At 39.1% G+C, this 18,404-nt stretch overlaps 1 protein-coding gene across 1 annotated transcript in view; it reads right to left on the bottom strand.

Moving 5' to 3' along the window:
* The window catches only part of brinp3a.2 (bone morphogenetic protein/retinoic acid inducible neural-specific 3a, tandem duplicate 2), a 111,525-nt gene that overhangs the window by 29,570 nt on the left and 63,551 nt on the right, over positions 1-18,404 (bottom strand). Inside the window, exons 5-7 of the mRNA XM_033965661.2 lie at positions 17,125-17,315; positions 2,483-2,588; positions 1,880-2,116 (exon numbers count right to left, since the gene is read on the bottom strand). Coding sequence (XP_033821552.2) covers positions 1,880-2,116; positions 2,483-2,588; positions 17,125-17,315 — 534 coding nt within the window. The remainder of the gene's footprint in view (positions 1-1,879; positions 2,117-2,482; positions 2,589-17,124; positions 17,316-18,404) is intronic.

Below are 18,404 nucleotides of genomic sequence, written 5' to 3'. Positions count from 1 at the left end.
GAAAACGGATATCATCTACTGGTCACAAAATCTAATATACTTACACATGGCAGCTTTAAAGCCACAGGATATAACATAAAAATATACTCCACTGTATGACAAAAAAATGTATCTATCTCCATGGTATAGTTTTAAATTTGTATTTCCATGGAATCACGTGTCACCTCCAGAAAATTACATAATGTACCTTTAACCTGCGCATCATTGCAGCTCTTGCATAATCTGTCAAATAAAATTAAAATACACACAAGTAATCGCACTTGTCATATCTCCAACTAAATTTGAAATGAAATTATTTGGACTTCAAACCAGTTATAATCACCTTGGCAAAGACTGAGCGCAGATGCACTGATATCACAACATTATGCAAATCAGGGTCCATAATCCACAGCGGACATTTTGTAAACTACCTGCGCTAAAGCTGTTGGTTTGGTTTTAATCTGCTCAGCCATTTGGTTAATTTAGTTGAGATGAGATAGACCGCGTGTCATAATGTTGGATCTATTACTCGCCTGTGTAACGGTTAGAGAGAGAGACCGCCGGCATATTATCTATTTCCAGGTTAAACATTGCAGATAGAAACTGGGATTATCACAGTATGATGCGAGATGACTCTGTGGAGGTGGATACAATGATACTGTCATTCAACCTAATGCACTGTGAATCTCATAGCCAAACAGTGCATTTACATAACCAGAAAGATCAGTCAAATCATGTAATAATGTCTGTAATGTCTTTACATGTGGAAAAAATCTGATAATGAAATACCTCTGAGGACTTGTCAGCTAATTAGTGGATTAGTAATAATAATGCAATTTATAGTGTGTGTTACAGACTTGTTAAAGCCTCTCAAAGCACTATACTGCAGTCAATATCCATTCACTTACTCAAGCTTTGTGGTGGTAAATTACCAAAATAAGTGAGGATACCAATCTGCACCATCAATCTCTGCAGCCACCACCGACACTCCCTGTTACCACATCCATACCAGAAAAGGTGGATGAAGTGTCTTGAATAAGAACACAATGACAGAACTAGGTCTGAGTGGGAATCAATCCTAGCCTGTTTGACCCATACTTTAACACGTGTGCTGTGGTCATGGGGGGTTGAGAGGGGTGTGTTACAACCTATGTAGGGCTATAGTGGCCCATGCAGAGGGCACTGGGGCTGGGACAGACAGGCCGTGACATCTGAGCAGTGTATTAGACTTTGCCTGTACATGCTCTATATCACACCTGATCAATTGTGTATCATTTATTTATTAAACAATTATTTATACAAATGTATAACTTACAGGCATGCAAGAATGTGAATTATCAGAATAACAATATTCTAAAACTGTAGAATTTTTGTGCTTACGAGTGCTTGTGACTGTATTTGTTCTTCCATAGAAAAATTTTAAGTCAGGAATACATTTTGTTTGTGAGAAGGCAAGTACAAATTTACTACCACTGCTCTGCACTTACTTCATTCATCAAATACATTTTCTTAATTGGTGATACCTGTAAGATTCAGCAGCGTTGGGTAGTCATTTTGGTACAAATAAAACAAAAACCTCCATCTCAGTGGCATGATCTGCAGCTAACTATCGGAGGTGCTGACAGCTGCATCACTCTGTTGTGATCATGTTTATGGCAACGTGGCTATGACTCTCATTGGGCACTACAGTTTTCTAAGACAGAAGTCAGTGGACTTGTTTCTCTTAATTCGTTGTTTTAGACAAATAAATATTGGGATTTAAAATGTCCCAGTTATAACATTATGATACACGGGTGTTACAGATTATAACTATTTAGCAGATGCAAGGACAATAGGTCTTCTTGTTGATGAATGAGGTTTAATGATCTTACTCCTCGCACTAAAACAAATCAAGCAGTACCTGACTCCTCAAACTCCTTGTAGATGAGCCCCCAGGTCTGGGTGATCCTCTGCAGGCTCTCCTCCATGGCCTGGATGTCCATGTAGGGACAGTTACATTCTGGGAACTGTGGTTCACAGTGGCACCAGCAGTCATTGTCTTTGCACATAAAGTCCCCCTCTCCATTACACGCGATGTAGCTGAGTGCTGCGTGGACGAAGCTCTCCTGCAGGTAGTCTGGTAGGATCATCTGCAGACCTGAACAGGAAAACATACAAGATAATTATGAAAAACTATGTGTGTTTTTTCCCCAAATTTTCGCATGGAAATAACAATATTGCCTCATCTGCATGTAAAAAGGATTTATTAAGGGGCATATTATGCAAAAGACACTTCTTGAGCTTGTATCCATGTTATAACATTGTCCCCTTATTTTGATTCTCTCTTCCCAATATTTCATGGACCCTTCTATTGTGACTTAAAATATTCATCCTCTGTCAGATCAATATGCCTTGAAATAACAATACCAAACTACTACAATATTATGCATTCCTGTCATTCCCTCCCATATAGATAGCCTTTCTTGAGTAATGCAATGCAGTGGTGAATAATTTATGCTCGTACCTTGCAGCTGGACCTTGTTCTCGGGACTCTGGACCAGGACAGAGCTGACCGAGTCCAGGTTGTCATAGTTACTGCAGCCAAGGGGACCGGTCCGGGTTTCTGTCACCTAGGCAACAACAGCGTCATTACAATGTGACACAAACCAGATGGATATGCATGTGGTGTCTCCATGATGACATTGTTTTGGTGGGCAAATTTCCATGGCAACACATGGAGGTCAAAGGCCACTCAGAGATGCAGTATGTAACTTTCCTGATGGGATCTGTCACGAGCTTGTCCACGGAGATGCATTGCCTGGAATGTTACACCATAGGGCATTAAATGTTTCTAATTTGCATTTATTCAATTAGACATTTTTTTATTCATCTGCTATACAAGTACTACTTGTCATCATGGCGATGCCACACTGTGGGACATTGGGTCTATGTGACTTCCGGACATTCTAACAGGACCATAGTTTCAAACTGAGCTGCTCAAGGCATGTTGTGTATTGCTTAATAACACAATAGAAGTGGCAGAGATGTTTACCCAAATGTTGACCAGCAGCTCTGTTTGCCTGGGATACACACTCCAGAATACACACTTTTTCAATACTTTATGAAGATGTGAGTCTGATTATCTTTTTTTTTCAACGGTGATCGCCTATATAGATGGGCAATACATATCCAATTTTTCTGCCTGTTGGTGAATGGTATTATAGTCCTTTCACATTTATCTGATTCTCAAACCTTGACTAATAAATACATTTCTGTTGGATGGCAAAAAATATCATCCAAGATTATTCTGGAGGTGGCACGTCACCTGCATTATTCTATAGAAATAGAAAGTTAAAACAATACTTCATAACATTCTCCTTGAAGATAGGTATGTTTTCTGCAATAGTATGAAATAATGTAGCCAGAGGAGCAACATTCCCATGAACATGAACAAGCAGGAGGAGGCCCTCCTCCAGGACAAATAAGAGTCAGGTTTGTGGAGATACAAGCCTGCTCACATTACGGATGCATGTTTTTCAATTTTTTTCAGTGTAAGAAAAATTCAAAATGAAAAAAAGGATCTATAGATTGACTAAAAAGTTACTTTCTTCCCATGTATTGTCTTGCCCAAATACAGCTCTTGAGGTCAAAATAGCTCTTGTGTTATGTCTGCATCTAATTAGAAAATGTTTTATTGTCAGTCTGTGTAATCCCTCAGTCATCCAGGTATGATCCATAGTAAAAATTAAAATTCCGTCAACTGGACAATCTTAGACATCATTTATCTCCCATTTATACCTCCATCTCTCAAACTAACCGAGGAAAATAATAGTGCTAGCTATTGAGCTTATAGGTGTGAGAGCATCCATTAGGGGCCTGAATGATTATGGTAAATATGTCATGATGGCATTCCACACTGCAGAGTTGTGAAAAACGCTTATAAACTCATTGTGGAAAATAATTAGGGTGCCCAGAATGCGTAAGCTAAGGGAGGAATACCTTTTTTTTTTTTTTTTTTTTTACATTTTCAGCACAGTAAAAACCTGATACTGGGGCCTTTAAAGGCACATTTTTGTATGGATTGCCAAAATATTTTCATCAAGATAATTCAAAATTAAAACCTACGGCATTCTGAATGTCCTCACTTAGCCTTAGTCCCGTCATTGATAGAAGACTGTTTGACTGACCTTTTGTCCTCAGAGACAGCAAGAGATAACCACTCACTGCTCATTTGCAACAAAACATTTCCCTTTCTTTGTTGTGACACGCTGACGACTAGCTAACTGTGTCTCATTTTTCTCCATGTACGTGGGCTAGCTAGCGAGACGGAGAGCAAGGGAGCGACGGAGGGAGAGGCACCATATTGTTTGGAGAGATTTGTCCCGAGCGAGTTTTTGTCAGCCGGTTGGAAAGAGACAGATGGAGGAAACGAGAAAATGAGGGTCACTGAGAAACATTTGAACACAAGTGCATAAACAGACAAGGAAAAACTAGCAGATTTCCACGAAGAAATAAAGGTATCTACAACTCAGTGTTTGGAGATGGGTTCTGTGGGGGCTACACTACTGACGGATGGGTCAAATGCAGAGGACAAGTTTCCTGATGGGGACAGAAAATTGTACCTTAAAGAAACATGAAAAACATAACTAGTTAATTTTAAATGTTTTGCAGTGGTCCAAAGTTATTCCTCACTTATTCCATGCATTCCACCTTCTGTTTCAGAGGTCAAAGGTGGTAAAGCTAACGTGCACTTCCTGATTATCGGACAAAAAAGCGATTAATAATTAAGATACAGACTGCACGTAGCAGACATATTTTGACATCAAGAACTGCTTATAGAATAAATCTCTCCTGGAGCAAGACAAATTTTGCTCAAATAATAAAAACTACAGGCCCTTAAACCTCAACCTTTAAGGAGATATATGCTGAAACATATTTAGGAGCTTTTGGTCGTGTTATAATGTTGTTCTCTTATCATTCGCTTATTTGAAGTTGTATTTTGACTCATCCAATAACTTCATTCAAAATCGCTCCAGGAAATGTGTTATAAAAATGATGAATAATAGCCCGGTGTGAAAAGTTAAAATGAAAATGATTTGCGAACAATAATATTTAAATCAAATCATAATTCTCTGGTGGGTCTAATGACAGATTTGGATGTGTAAAATGAGCGGTGTCTCCGTATTAGAGCCATATAAGGGAATATGTAGTGCAGATGATAAAGCAGGTGGCAGGGCAGTGACTGATGAGGAGGTTGGCAAAGCACACCATTTACACTATAGATACAATCTGCTGAATTAACAGTACTTTATTGGCCACTTGTAACTAGATGTTATTACTTTAAAGAAACCGTATGTAAGATTTAGATTTTTAATTCCATAAATGTGTGTCCCCAAATATGACGTGAGATGTTCAATTCAAATATAGATTTTACTGATACCAATTGTACCGCTGATTTATTCTTGATTACAAAAACATTGATCATGATCGCCAAGTCGTTTCTGTTATAATTTAGTGTTTTGGTTCTCAAGATGATTATCAAATCAGAAAGCAGAATGAGCCTCACATGAGTTTCTCATTTGAGTTGCCAGTTTCAATGCGGAAACCAGCTGGTTTAAACCTAAAATGACTCTCTCTGATCTGAATCATCATTACATAAACTCCAGCAGCTGCAGCCAATCATTGATCAGTGCTAGTGCAGCCTCTGCAGCTCAGTGAGTGAATTTGGAAGGTTCTGAGCTTTCACGTGAGGCATGGCCTGTCCTTATACTGAGAATGAGAAAAACATGTTTGTGTTCTCTATCTGCAGGTTAAGGCACTGGCAACCCAGGTTCAATTCCTCTAATTTACAGTTCAGACCAACTGGATTGCATTGAAAATGAAAACCCAAGGGAGGACTGATGTGAGGCTCATTCTGCTCTGTTGTGAGAGCTAAGAACAGCCAGACAATTTGGATTGAGAAAACGATATATATTCCATTGAAACTAAAATTTAAAACTTTATTTTGATACTAAAGAATAGACTCAATACTCAACACTGATCCTGATACCACAATGATAAGCAAAACTGCATTTTGTTTTTGTTTTTTAGACAATATGATTTTCAACAACATGGTTTCTCAGTTTAGGTTCTTTGAACCCAAACATTTACATAAATATTTTCAAATAATTTTGTTACATTAACTTTTACAATCCTGTTAATTAAATTGCAACTTTGTTTATACCATTTTAATATCTTGTTTTTTGTTACTTCCCTATCCCTGGCAGAGCTGGGTCATAGTAATAGTACTTTCTTTTTAATTACAATGCAGTCTTATATTTGTGCAATCCCTCAGTCATCCAGTAGGTTCCATAGGTTGAGCATTACGTCGAAGTCCTTGAGAAGTGTTGGACTCTCCACTTCTGTGGTTGTTGGAGAGGAGGCGAGCTGGTGTGGGCTTGCTTATTGCCTCACAGCTCAGCTGCACCTTTGATTCAGGGACAGGTCTCTCACTGTTGTGTCGGCCTACGGGCCAAACAGCAGTGCAGAGTACCTGGCCTTCTTGGAGTCCCTGGGAGGAGACACTCGGTGTACAACAACGGTCAGTGCACGTATCAGGGTTCATGGCTAACGGCAATGTCTTTTTTTCTTTTTTTGTGACAGAGATTAGTTTGGCCAGAGGTGGAAAATAATAACAGCACATCTAGTTGTAGTTGTTAGCAGTGCTTCATGCTATTTGCTAGCTTCTCTGCAGACTTTTATAAGAGAAACTACAGCCCACATGCCTTTGTGCTTCTGGAGGGACAGTCTGGAATTTAGAACTGGTCATCTGCACGTTTTGCACTAAAGCTGCCTTTCAAGTGCATAACATGAAGCCTGCTCAGTCTCAGACACGGAAAAAAAAATCTGCTGCAGCTCACGGTGTCACATGTGAGCGTCGTTTCCTGAAAACTCACACGCCAATGAAGTAAAGCCTCAGACAAATTCTGAACAGAGAGATACAGGTCACTGTTTGACAATGGAGAGATCACCGTCTGATGACAGGACAGCAGCAGCAGCAGTCTGCTACAGTGCTGCTCTGAGTGAGTGGAGGGAGGAGGCAGGACAGAGAGTGAGACACGGGGAAAATAAACAAGCAGAGTGGCGGCTTCAGTTAAAATTAAAAACTGTGATTATTGGTATGTCTACATTGATTCAGAGTCCTTTTATTAGAATCAACAATGCAGCTAAAAAAAAAAAAAACAAGTATTTTTCTCACCCCTACTGGGGACATGGATTCTGAGTGGATCATGTTCTTTGTTTCCATTGCTATTTCTGTAGCTGTGGTTGTATGATCTGTAGTGTCTGTTGCAGCAATCCCAGAGCAATAAGGGATGGCGTCAAGCCAAAAATGGAGTCCTATCAAGCCTTGTTGGCTTGTGGGACTCCTGAGACAGCTGACGGCAAAAACTCAGAGTCGGGAGGAGTTCGGGAAGGCCATGGATAAGGACTATCAAGAAATTGGCCTCAAAAGAAATTGAGCAATGCTTCACCAACACTGTTTATAGTGTGGATGGAAAGCTGCTAACCTCGACTGGGAACGTTGTCGGACGATGGAAGGCATACATTGAGGAACTCAATCTCACCGTCATGTCTTCCATGGAAAAAGCAGAGGCTGGGGACTCAGGGGCGGACTCGTCCATCACCCGGGCTGAAGTCACTGAGGTGATTGGCAAGTTCCTTAGTGGCAAGGCAGCAGGGGTGTATTAGATCCATCATGAGAATCTTAAGTCTCCTGGATGTTGTGGAGCTGTCTTGGCCCTCACACTACTTGGTAAGGACTATTTCAGGGTACTCAAGAGAAGAATCTGACCCTTAGTCGAACCTTGATTCCAGGAGGAGCAGTGTGGTTTTTGTCCTGGACATGAAACACATGACGAGCTCTACACCCTCCATCGGGTGTTCGAAAGTTTATGGGAGTTTGCACAACTAGTCCACATACCCTTTGTAGATCAGAAAAGGTATTTGACCATGTCCCTCCTGGTGACCTTTGGAGGGTGCTCCAGGAGTATGAGTTCCGAGGTCCTTTGCTAAATGCTGTCAGGTCCCTGTATGACTGGAGCAGGAGCTGTGTTTGCATTGCTGGCAGTAAGTCAGGCCTGTTTCCAGTGCATGTTAAACTCTATGAAAGCTGCCCTTTGTCTCCAGCTCTATTCATTGTATTTATGGACAGAATTTCTAGGCACAGTCAGGAGCTGAGGGGGGTCCGGTTTGGTTACCACAGGATGTCATCAGTGCTGTTTGCAGATGTTGTTGCTTGATGGTTTCATCAAGCCAAGACCTGCAACATGCACTATGCCTGTGACCCGGCCCAGGATAAGTGGAAGAAGATAAATGGATGGCATTCCCTCGCTCCCTGCCTCAGTGTAATCCCTGGCTTTCCGCTCTACTCCCAGTCATTGCCACAGAGCACGGGCTCACAGCTGGAATACACACGACTAAACTCAGCCCCCATTTCAAATCAAAACCACACTGTGCTCCAAATGAACAATCTGGTGTCAGTAAAGAGGCCCCCCACTGCCCGAGCCAAGGGCAAATTCAAGCTCATTTTAAGAGGGCAAATCGGTCAAAATATGTGGGTGCTGCTGGTAAAATATTTTATTTTCTAGTGATTTATATTTTTTGGAAAATTGTGACATGGCAAATGGGAAACAACAATGATATTTTTATTGAAGTCCAAGTCACACATTTTCATCCTACAATTATACAATAATAACACACAATTCACTCCACACTTAAAGGTCCTACATTATGCAGAATGACTCGTAAGCTTTTAGTCATTTTGGAATGTTGTTACCTCTTCAAAAACATACTCGGGGTAGTGTTTTGATTCATTCACACATGTTTGAGTAGCCCTTTATTATTACACTCTACATCCCCAAAGCTCTTTTCCATCTTGATGTCATGAAGCAATAGTTTTCAAGTTAACAGTGGGCATTTATTTTTTGTTTAGTGGTAATTGGCAATTGGTAAGCCTAAATATGCAGGGTTTGTGTGTTAAAATGTGTGAATGAAACAAACTTCCAGACATTTTTTTATTTTTTATTTTTTATTTTTTTTGAGGAAACAACATTATAACATAGATCAGGAAATAGTGCAACCCCTTCATAAATAATAATAATGCATTAGTTGTTTTTTGTGCATTAGTCATTCGCTCCACACTGGGTAGTAACTTACTCCTGTCCTGGAACAGACGTGAGACTGCACCACCAGCCCCTCCAACCACCACCAACACTCACGCACACACACCACATTCATACTTATTTCATCATGTAATTAATTCATTAAATTCACATCCAAAGAGGTTAAGCAAGCCACCAGGGCAAGTTACAGGTCAGATGTGTGGAAAAGCAAGCCCACTCGCAGAAATAATGCATATTTTAAGGGTTTTTTTTTTGGTTCTCAAGTTAACTATCCAATCAGAATGAAGTTCACATTGGTTTAAACCTAAAAGGACTCTCCCCTGCAGCCAATCAGTGCCAGTGCAGCCTCTGCAGCTCAGTGAGTGATTTCTGGAGATTTTTGAGGCATGGCCAGTCCATATACTGAGAATCACCTCTATCTGCAGGTTAGGACAGGCAGATAGAGGCTCAGTTGTGATTTCTTTTTTTTTTTTGTGTGTGATTATAGTACAGAAAACGTCAGTTATATAAACATTTTAGGAAAGCTGAGTGGAGCATTTCTCAGCGGCCATCTTGTTTGGTTGAATAAATGACCCAGGTTCCTTCAGAACAGCAGGATGATTTTGGCAACAATTTAGAAATTTGCTGTGAGAAAATCGATTTGCAGAAGACTGAAGTGGACGAGGAAATAACATTGGATTTGAGGCCTGGTCTTCTGGATTGCTTTTCACCATGACCCAACAGAAAACAATATATTTCAGGAGCAGGCAGAGAAAGTTACGAGTGACGCTAGCTACCATCGCGGACTGCTTTCTCTTGTGTAATTATAGACTCGGGAAAAGTCAACATTGGAGCTGCAAAACAAATGATGGTGCATTTGGAGAGAGAAGCTACACCCACAAACTGCAATGTGCATACGAGAATATACAAAAGGAGGAGGAATGGATTTAAAATAGAACAAGACTCAAATAGTTTGATTCAATACTATTTTTACAGACTGGGTGGTATGGGATATAGTAGGGTTGGGCGATATAGAAAAGAATCAAGATTGTTGCCCTCATATGACTGACCTCAATTTCCAACAATCTTCTTCGATCGTATTGAAAACAAAGAACATCATGTCAGAATCACAACCATTTTGTTTTTTTGTTGTTTTTTTTTGTGTTTTTTTTGTATTGATTGGACCAATAATTCTAGAGAACTCCGCATTTAAAGTTTGGAATGAGTTTGTACAATATATTAAGCCTAAAAACATGAGTGGGCTACCGCTATTGGCACAAAAACATCTGATGTCCGTGCGGTAAGTCAGATCTTAAGTTTCACTCATAAATGGTGAGAAAATAGTTGTTTACATTATAACTTTAAAATGATAAGAAGAGAAACAGAGGAGAAAATATGATGAGCTGTGGATGGATCAGACAGAGGGAGGGGAAGCGCGGGATGACAGCACCACACAGCAGTAGAGGAAGAGATTGAACTTTTAGTCAAATTGTGCAGCTTTTAGTAAAATTTGGGAAACCTGAGGACACCTAAGGAGGCATAAACAGACTGTAGGCCTCACAATTGGACCACTATCCATCGATCTTTTGGATAGTGGTCCAAAATGTTATAAGTTATTGCTAACACATAACATATTTAGATCACCGTGTTACCTTTTATTGTTTTGAAACTGCTATATTAACATGTTTTATAAGTTTCTAAGTAAAAAAAAAAAGAAAGCTGCACAGGAGCATTGGACATGCTCATGCTACTAACCATAATGCAGGTTCGAATAGAGCCAGGGAGAGGTCACTAGCTTACTCAAACATCCATAGATAACATATAAAACTTCTTCAAGCATTGGTCCGCCTTATGAAATGAAGGACTCTTAATAATATCGGTTTTCGTCGAGTTTATTCCTTGCCCATTCTTACCTTATTAACTAAGGGCCACATTCTGCTTAGGTTTTAACTTAACCCTCGAAAAGCACCTATATTGTGATTTTAAAGACAGTTTTATGACCCGTGAAGCACTTTACCTCTCCTCTTAATCAGATCTATTCAGCTATGTTTTTGATGAGGGAACAATGTTATAACACAGTAGAAAGCTCCAAAAAGCTCCAATTTTGCACAACACTCTCTGTTTAAACATATAAAGGTAATATTTTCTATTTAATGTACATTAGATGTGCACAATAATGGAGATGCTGATGTTTGTCCCATGATATGGCATTAAACATATATTATAAAAGCATGCATTCTGACTGTGAGCGGGCTTGCCTCTCCACAGAACTGACCTCTAACATTTTTGTCCAATTTTCATCAGAGAAAACCAGTGAAAGCTGAGCGTGACCTTCTTTTCAGAGCAGACCAGGTCGGGTTTGCCTGCAGGATATTTACTCCATGAGACTTCCCATTTCCACTGCCACCAAAACGCCTCTTTGCCCGTGATGTGGATTCGGATACACTTTATTACTGTAGTATATAGATTTGTTTTCTTTTTTGAACTCTGTGATAGCTACATTGTTTTAAAATAGATAAATATGAAATGATAACAGCTGTCCAAAGTGGCGTATCCAGCATCATAAAGAAAACAAGGGTAAACCTACAAAAAAGTCGGCAAGGTACAACAACACACTAAAGTTCACTGAATCTCACATTAAAGCTAAAAACAATGACAGAATGTATGATTTTAGAAGTGATTTAAAAGCAGCTCAGCCTGTCTAATCTCTAAAGGCAACTGGTTCCATAGCCGTGGGGCAGCAACAGAAAAGGCACGGTCCCTGCAAAGCTTGTGTATGGTTTTTAGGACAAGATCAGCTGACCTGAGGGCACGAGAGGCGGCTTAATCAGATTGGGAAGGTACAAGGGGGCAGCACTATTCAAACATTTAACAGTAAATAAAATCATCTTTAAATGTAGCCAATAAAGTGAGACTGCAATGTGATGCCATTTCTCCTTAGAATGGATCCCAATAATGAGGAAGATTTATCTAGGAACTCCCATTTTTTCCCCCTGGTATTCAAAATACACACTTCTCCAATACTCTTTACAAAACATGTGAGTCTGGTCTCTGGTGAATCTCTCCAAGTTGAAATGGGCGTGATTGACGGGTGGATTACCCAATCAGGGACACACATGGTACAGCCATATCAAATCAAATATGGCAGTTTATGAGGAAACATATCTGCAGAATTAATTAGCAAAGCATTAAACTCTTTTAATCTGAGGTGTCTTTGATTTTGTTCAAAATTATAGATGACCAATGAGCTCCTTCGTTTCACACGCCATGACATAAGTTTTGAACCACTGTGCCATTGATTTTCAACCAATGTGCTGGGAAACACTAACGCACACATTTAAGTTCATTCTCACATGGATTTAATTGGATAGTTTACAGTTTTGGAGCACCTACTTTTTTCTAATTGGTGCAATTTAGTTATGATTCAATAATTAACGTGTTGCGAATCAAAATGGCTGAAAAACACTGCAGTATGTACAGACTACGACAAAATTATCTTATTATTTTCCAGCAAGACTCAAGTCTTATTTAATATAGTACAATTCAAACAATAATACTTCCTTAGCATCTGATACTGTCACATTATTGCTTTGTCCTGTCCCTGTCAAATAAAGATGTGAAACCAGTACATTCTCCTATATGAATCTTCTTGTCTCTGGGCTCAATGTAAAAGAATACAACTTGCTTTATTGTAGTCACTGCTTTGATCCAGCTCATGTCACAGAGTACATGAAAGCTTGTCTGTCTCCTCTTATCAAACCTGCAGCAGAGAGAAAAATAATAACTCCAACAATTCACAATAAAAGAACCAGCACTTTATCTGACAGAGAGATCTCAAAATTTGGACCCAGTGTAGGTGTACAGATGTCCATGTGGGGTATGGGGGAGCAAGTGATGAAAAAAAGGGAAGGTGCTGGTTAGCTTGCTGAAAGTTGTATTTGAATTGATTCATTCATGTCGCTCTATTTTTTTTGTATACAGATGGATATCAGTTTGGTCCCCACTCCCTCTGTTGTGTCTAAAGCCAGAACTAAACATGTGTGTGCAATCAGATTTGTTTAATTCAGTGACGTATATGAAACAAAGGAGCTCTATTACTTTCAATAAAATGACATTTCTCTCACCTCAGATTAACGGAGTCCTTTAGCAGAGCGATTTAGCGATTCTGCAGAAATCTGTGATGATTTTCAGATGTATATATTTCCATTTACTTGTTTAAATATGGACAGACCATGCATATTCCTGTTTGGCTAATCCACCTGTCAATCATGCCCATCTGAAAATGAGCAAATTCACTAATGACCAGACTCATATGTTTGATAAATATTGAAGAAGTGTGTACTCTGGACCCAGGCAAACAAAGTAACTAAAACACACAGTAACTTTGAATTTCCTCATAAAATATTTGTTATCTTTTTATCTATTGATCTGAATTCAAAAGATAACGAAAAGTGCCTCTTGTGCCACCAGAGGTACACATACCACAGTTTGAGGAACACTGCTTTAAAAGGTGGTTTATCTCATTTGTCTCTGTTTTCTCTGTCTCTGCAGTAGCTCTCGTCTCTCACCACATAATTCAGAATGGCCTCGGTTTGTCACAGAACGGAGAGAACTACTGTATTCACTGTACAAGTGTGAGGAGTGAGGGATATCAGCAGCACTGTTGTGTTCAAATAAAGAAAAGAAGAAGAAAGAGGAGGAGGTTTGCGTTCAATAAGGTCTTCAAAAGTATTGAAAATCAGATATTAGTTGATACTGAAACTAGTATCAATACTAAAAAGGTCACATTCACAGGACAGAAATGAACCTTTCCTGAAAAGTTTTAGTGGGTCATATCTTTATAGTAGAATTTGCTGTTTTACTGTCAGATTGCAGATTTGTTGACTTGGTTTATGGTTAATATCTCTGTAAATACTGGGCCTATCCACATGAAACAAAAACTGGCACAAAGTTCAACGTCTTCTCTGTGAGCATAAGTAAACAAAAGAGAAATACTTTTCTCACAAAAGCTTCAGAAAGTGGTGCCATTATTCAACCCAGAGGTGTGATTGTTTTCAGTTGAAAGGACTTCAAAATTTAAGATTCTGATTAGTACGGTAAATTTGTAGAGTCAATACCAAATAAATATGCATAAAGTTCTTTCTAAGATAATGAATCAGCCGTAAGTGTATACAGATCCCCTACATCAGAGAAATCAAGTTTAAAAACATAATGAATTCTGATGGTTATTATGGACTATAGTTCATGTGCTTCATAGGTGTAGTTGCTTTAACACTTTTTCCTGTGGTAGTCTGTTACATTATTTATATAGGTTGTGTTCATGTTGGATGGAGGGCAGGTGCCTGTATAACTCTATGGGAGATGTACTGTTTTTGAAAAGAAATATCCAAAATAAAAATCCACAAATGTTGAACAAGATTTGTTTGGCATTGGCTCCACAAACTTGTAATATTAATCTCATGACATAAAGTCCTTTTCAACTGACAACAATAATATCTTTAGAGTTGAATAATGGCACGACTTTCTGACACTGAAACACTTTTGTTTATTTATGTTGGCAGAGAAGACTTTGAACTCTGTGCCAATTTTTCTTTCATGTAGACAGACACAGTAATTATTAACCATGTACAGGGAACATCTGTCTCTGTATTCCGAATGCTTCTGATTAAAGGTTATTGAAGACTGATCAGTGAAAATATGCAGTGTTAGGGCTTTCTTTTCCCTCAATCTTTATTTGTGTTGTTATGGATTTGTTTGACTTAACCTTCACAATACTATCTGTTGTTACGGATGAATGTGCCTCTTGTTTGTGCATCCAGTGGCCTCCAGTCACTTGGACTAGAAGAAAGTAGTAACTAAAATGTTTTGATGGTATAAAAGGGCGAGACGACACTATTAGGGATTAGGGATGATTGTGTGCAAAATTGATTCAATAAACCAGACTTTTGATTCAAGACAACTTCTCTGTTGATTTTATATTTTAGTTGTTACTATAGAAATTCCACAACAGTAGATTAAAGACGGGGTATGACACTTCTATGTGGTATTCATTGATAATACAAAAGATATTTAGATCACCACGTTACCTTTCATTGTTTTGAAAATTCTATATTAGCAAAAAAAAACAAAGTAATAACGTGCCAAAAACAAACAAACAAACAAACAAAAAATCTGTTTAGTTTTTGACACGAGTTCCCCCTTTGCTCACTTCCCCTTCAGAGCGTTATCACAACACAATCAACGTGCATCCTGCTAATGAAACTACTGCATTTCACATCAGGTTTGTGAAGCTGCAATGTATTGTTTTGCATCATTCTTTTGTATATTTATAAAAAAAATGGCCGTGCAGGAGCATGGGTGGCGTAGTCTTGTAGGCTGAGCATTGCACAGTATCTTACGGCTAACTGTAAGAAGGGTTCGAGGAGAGATTGCTAGATTACTCAAAAATGCATGAATGGCATATAAAACCTCTTCAGGCATGAGGGAACGTTAAAATATGGTAGAAAGCTCCAAAAAGTGGATTTTGCATAATACCCCCTGTTTAATACAAAATTGATCAGTGAAAATGTGTCCTCCAAAAAACAAAAAAATAAGCTCCCTCCACTGTCGCCTGTCAGTAATTGTGCTTAAAGTGAGCGATTTTGCAAGTGTCATTTCACCAATCTTGGACAGACTCCCTGTAAAATAAACTCCGTCCAGATGGCTCAGAGAGGTAACCGCCATCTCCGAGTAAAAAAGCAAATGTTGTTTTTGATGAACATTTGAGACATTTTGAAGCGGGAATGAAAAGGATAAAGTAGAAGAGCCTCTTTGATTTCTCTCCCATTTTGTCTTGTAAGATTATCCTGCCCAAATTCAAACGTTGTCGAAAATCAAATGAAGCTTGTTAAATGGCACTGTAGCAAAGGGACTCAGACTAAATGGGATTTTTAACTACAAAGCACGAAATACAGCACTATGGTGCAGACGTCTCTCATTAAAAGTACTAGATCCATCTGTTAATGTTCACAGCTGGTAAGGTTTATTATTTACATTTACATACTAACATTATGTAACATTCCTGTCCACCAAACTTACTTGAAGATGCACTGTGTAACTTTTCTGGCACGGGATATGTCACTTGCTTGACTTCACGGGGAGGTTACGACTTAGTTTGGAATGTTCCAGAGTATGAAACTTATCTTCACGGGGACAAATCATAGTCTGCATATATAAGTGTACATAAATAACCTGCTAGCTGCCACATTTTAATTAATATGTGAGCATGGGTGCGATTCAGCTCCATGGACTCTGGCTCCAATTCACTTTCTATTAAAAATCATCTCTCTGTAGCTGCAGGTGTCTGGCTTCTCTGTCTGACCTAAAAGTGTTCTAACCCTGCTGTTTTTATTTCACCTTTTTGGCCAATAAATCAAGATATAAACATTCATAACAGACCGATCAGGTGCCTTTTTTCCTAGAGGTAGCTCCGGCAAGCATTAGCAAAAGGTTCGCTAAGCACCCACCTTCTGCCAAACCAGAGTTGTGGGCAAGAAGGGATGAGTACCTCCAACAATTTCACTCCCGATCACAACAAATGAGTACATGTTTTCCTCAAAGAATAATATTTACAAACTTTAATATGCTGTTTTGCGGTTCTTCATAAAACTTGAAGGCTATATACCGGATTTTTATTGTCTTAAAAATATGAAAGTAGACCATTTAAATGGTTTGTTGAGGTCCAAACTTACTTTGTACTTTCCTAATGCATTTCTAGCATCCTAATTATCCACTGTGATAAGTTTATAAGCTTTTCACAACTTTCAGAGGCCAGAGTGAAGTCTGTTGTAGATGCAGAGAGTACACAGTGATCTCATTTTACTCTTAGACAATATATCTTTACTGGAGCAAACTAGATTTTACTTATAATAATACAAAAAAATAGGTACAGCAGTTTTAATACAGGAATCATTGCCAATGGTATCTGTTATTGTGGTGTTGAGGCTAGTCCTGATTGGTCTCCATATGTCATTGGTATATTTCTTACCTTGATGGCAGTGGATGCGATCTGGATGTGGTGCAGTTTGCGCAGTGTGCTCTCTCGGTCGATGAAATAGGATGCGGCCAGCTGGTGCAGTGTCTCCAAAGTAACGGCCGACGAGTTTCCCGATGAATCCGACACTTCTGACTTTTTACTCAGCTTCCTCTTGTCTACGAAGATGGTCAAGGCCTCCTCTCCTAAAAAAAACAAACAAACAAACAAAAAAAACATAAAATATCAGTTAGCAATATCTGATTTTAGCTGTTAGTAATTTCAGTGGTCTCACGATTGTTGTGAAGCTGAACTAGGATTCACCGACATACCATCTAGACATCCAACTGTTGCATTAACCAATCTGGACTTTGCAGATTACGTTCTACATGAGCAGGATCTTTTTTAAATGTGGAAAGCGAACACTTGAAAGTAGCTCTTCGTCTTAATATCCAGGCACCTCAGACCGAGAAAGGGCTTTCCGTTTGTGTCTCTAGTGTTCACCTGTCTCCCCTTGGATGCTGCTGTGATGCTGCAGGACACGGATGATGGACACTTTTGTCCTGAGGGCTATTACACTCCCAAACTGCCCTGACACTAGATCTGATGGCCCTCCTTTTGAGCTGCACTAGGCAACAGAAATCCCAACAAAAGGGGTCATATATGGGAACCCTCAAACCACACTTTTCTGAGCTTTTCTATTAGTATTGCATTTTACGGCTCAATATGTTTAAATTGCCCCTGTAAGTGATATCGATTGATTGATTACTTGATTGAAAACTCTAACTGAAATGTCTCACTATGGAAATAAAATCTGGTTATATGGATCTGAGAGTGGGATGTCAACAAAGCACACAGAGACATTAGTGTATGGTATCTACACACAAATGCTGGATCACTTTACGAACACAGTGCTTTACAACGACCTTCCACCAGTCAAACAAAATCCCTGCTAAGAATGGGATCCAGCGCTCACTGCCATTGACACCAGAAATCCCAACAAACAGGGTCATATATGGCAGTATGAGATGACAGTACTGAAAATCACAATCTTTAGATGTTGAAATCCATAATTCACTTTGTAGTTACAGAGTCTAATAGAGGGGTGTCAAAACTTTTTTTTCATCAAAGGCCAAAAATTGAAGTGGAAGGCCATAAATTCCTTATAGACGTAATTATTGCAATGTGGGCCAATTCACTAGGAAGCCAGAGGCCAATAAAAACTGTGCCGAGGGCCGCATAGTCTGCAGTGAAATCAAAGTGCTAGAAATTGATCAAAAAGGTGCTTGGATCAC

This window comes from Periophthalmus magnuspinnatus, chromosome 4, assembly GCF_009829125.3.
Source record: "Periophthalmus magnuspinnatus isolate fPerMag1 chromosome 4, fPerMag1.2.pri, whole genome shotgun sequence".
Lineage (NCBI taxonomy): Eukaryota > Metazoa > Chordata > Actinopteri > Gobiiformes > Gobiidae > Periophthalmus > Periophthalmus magnuspinnatus.
This window is presented reverse-complemented; position numbering and strand designations above follow the sequence as displayed.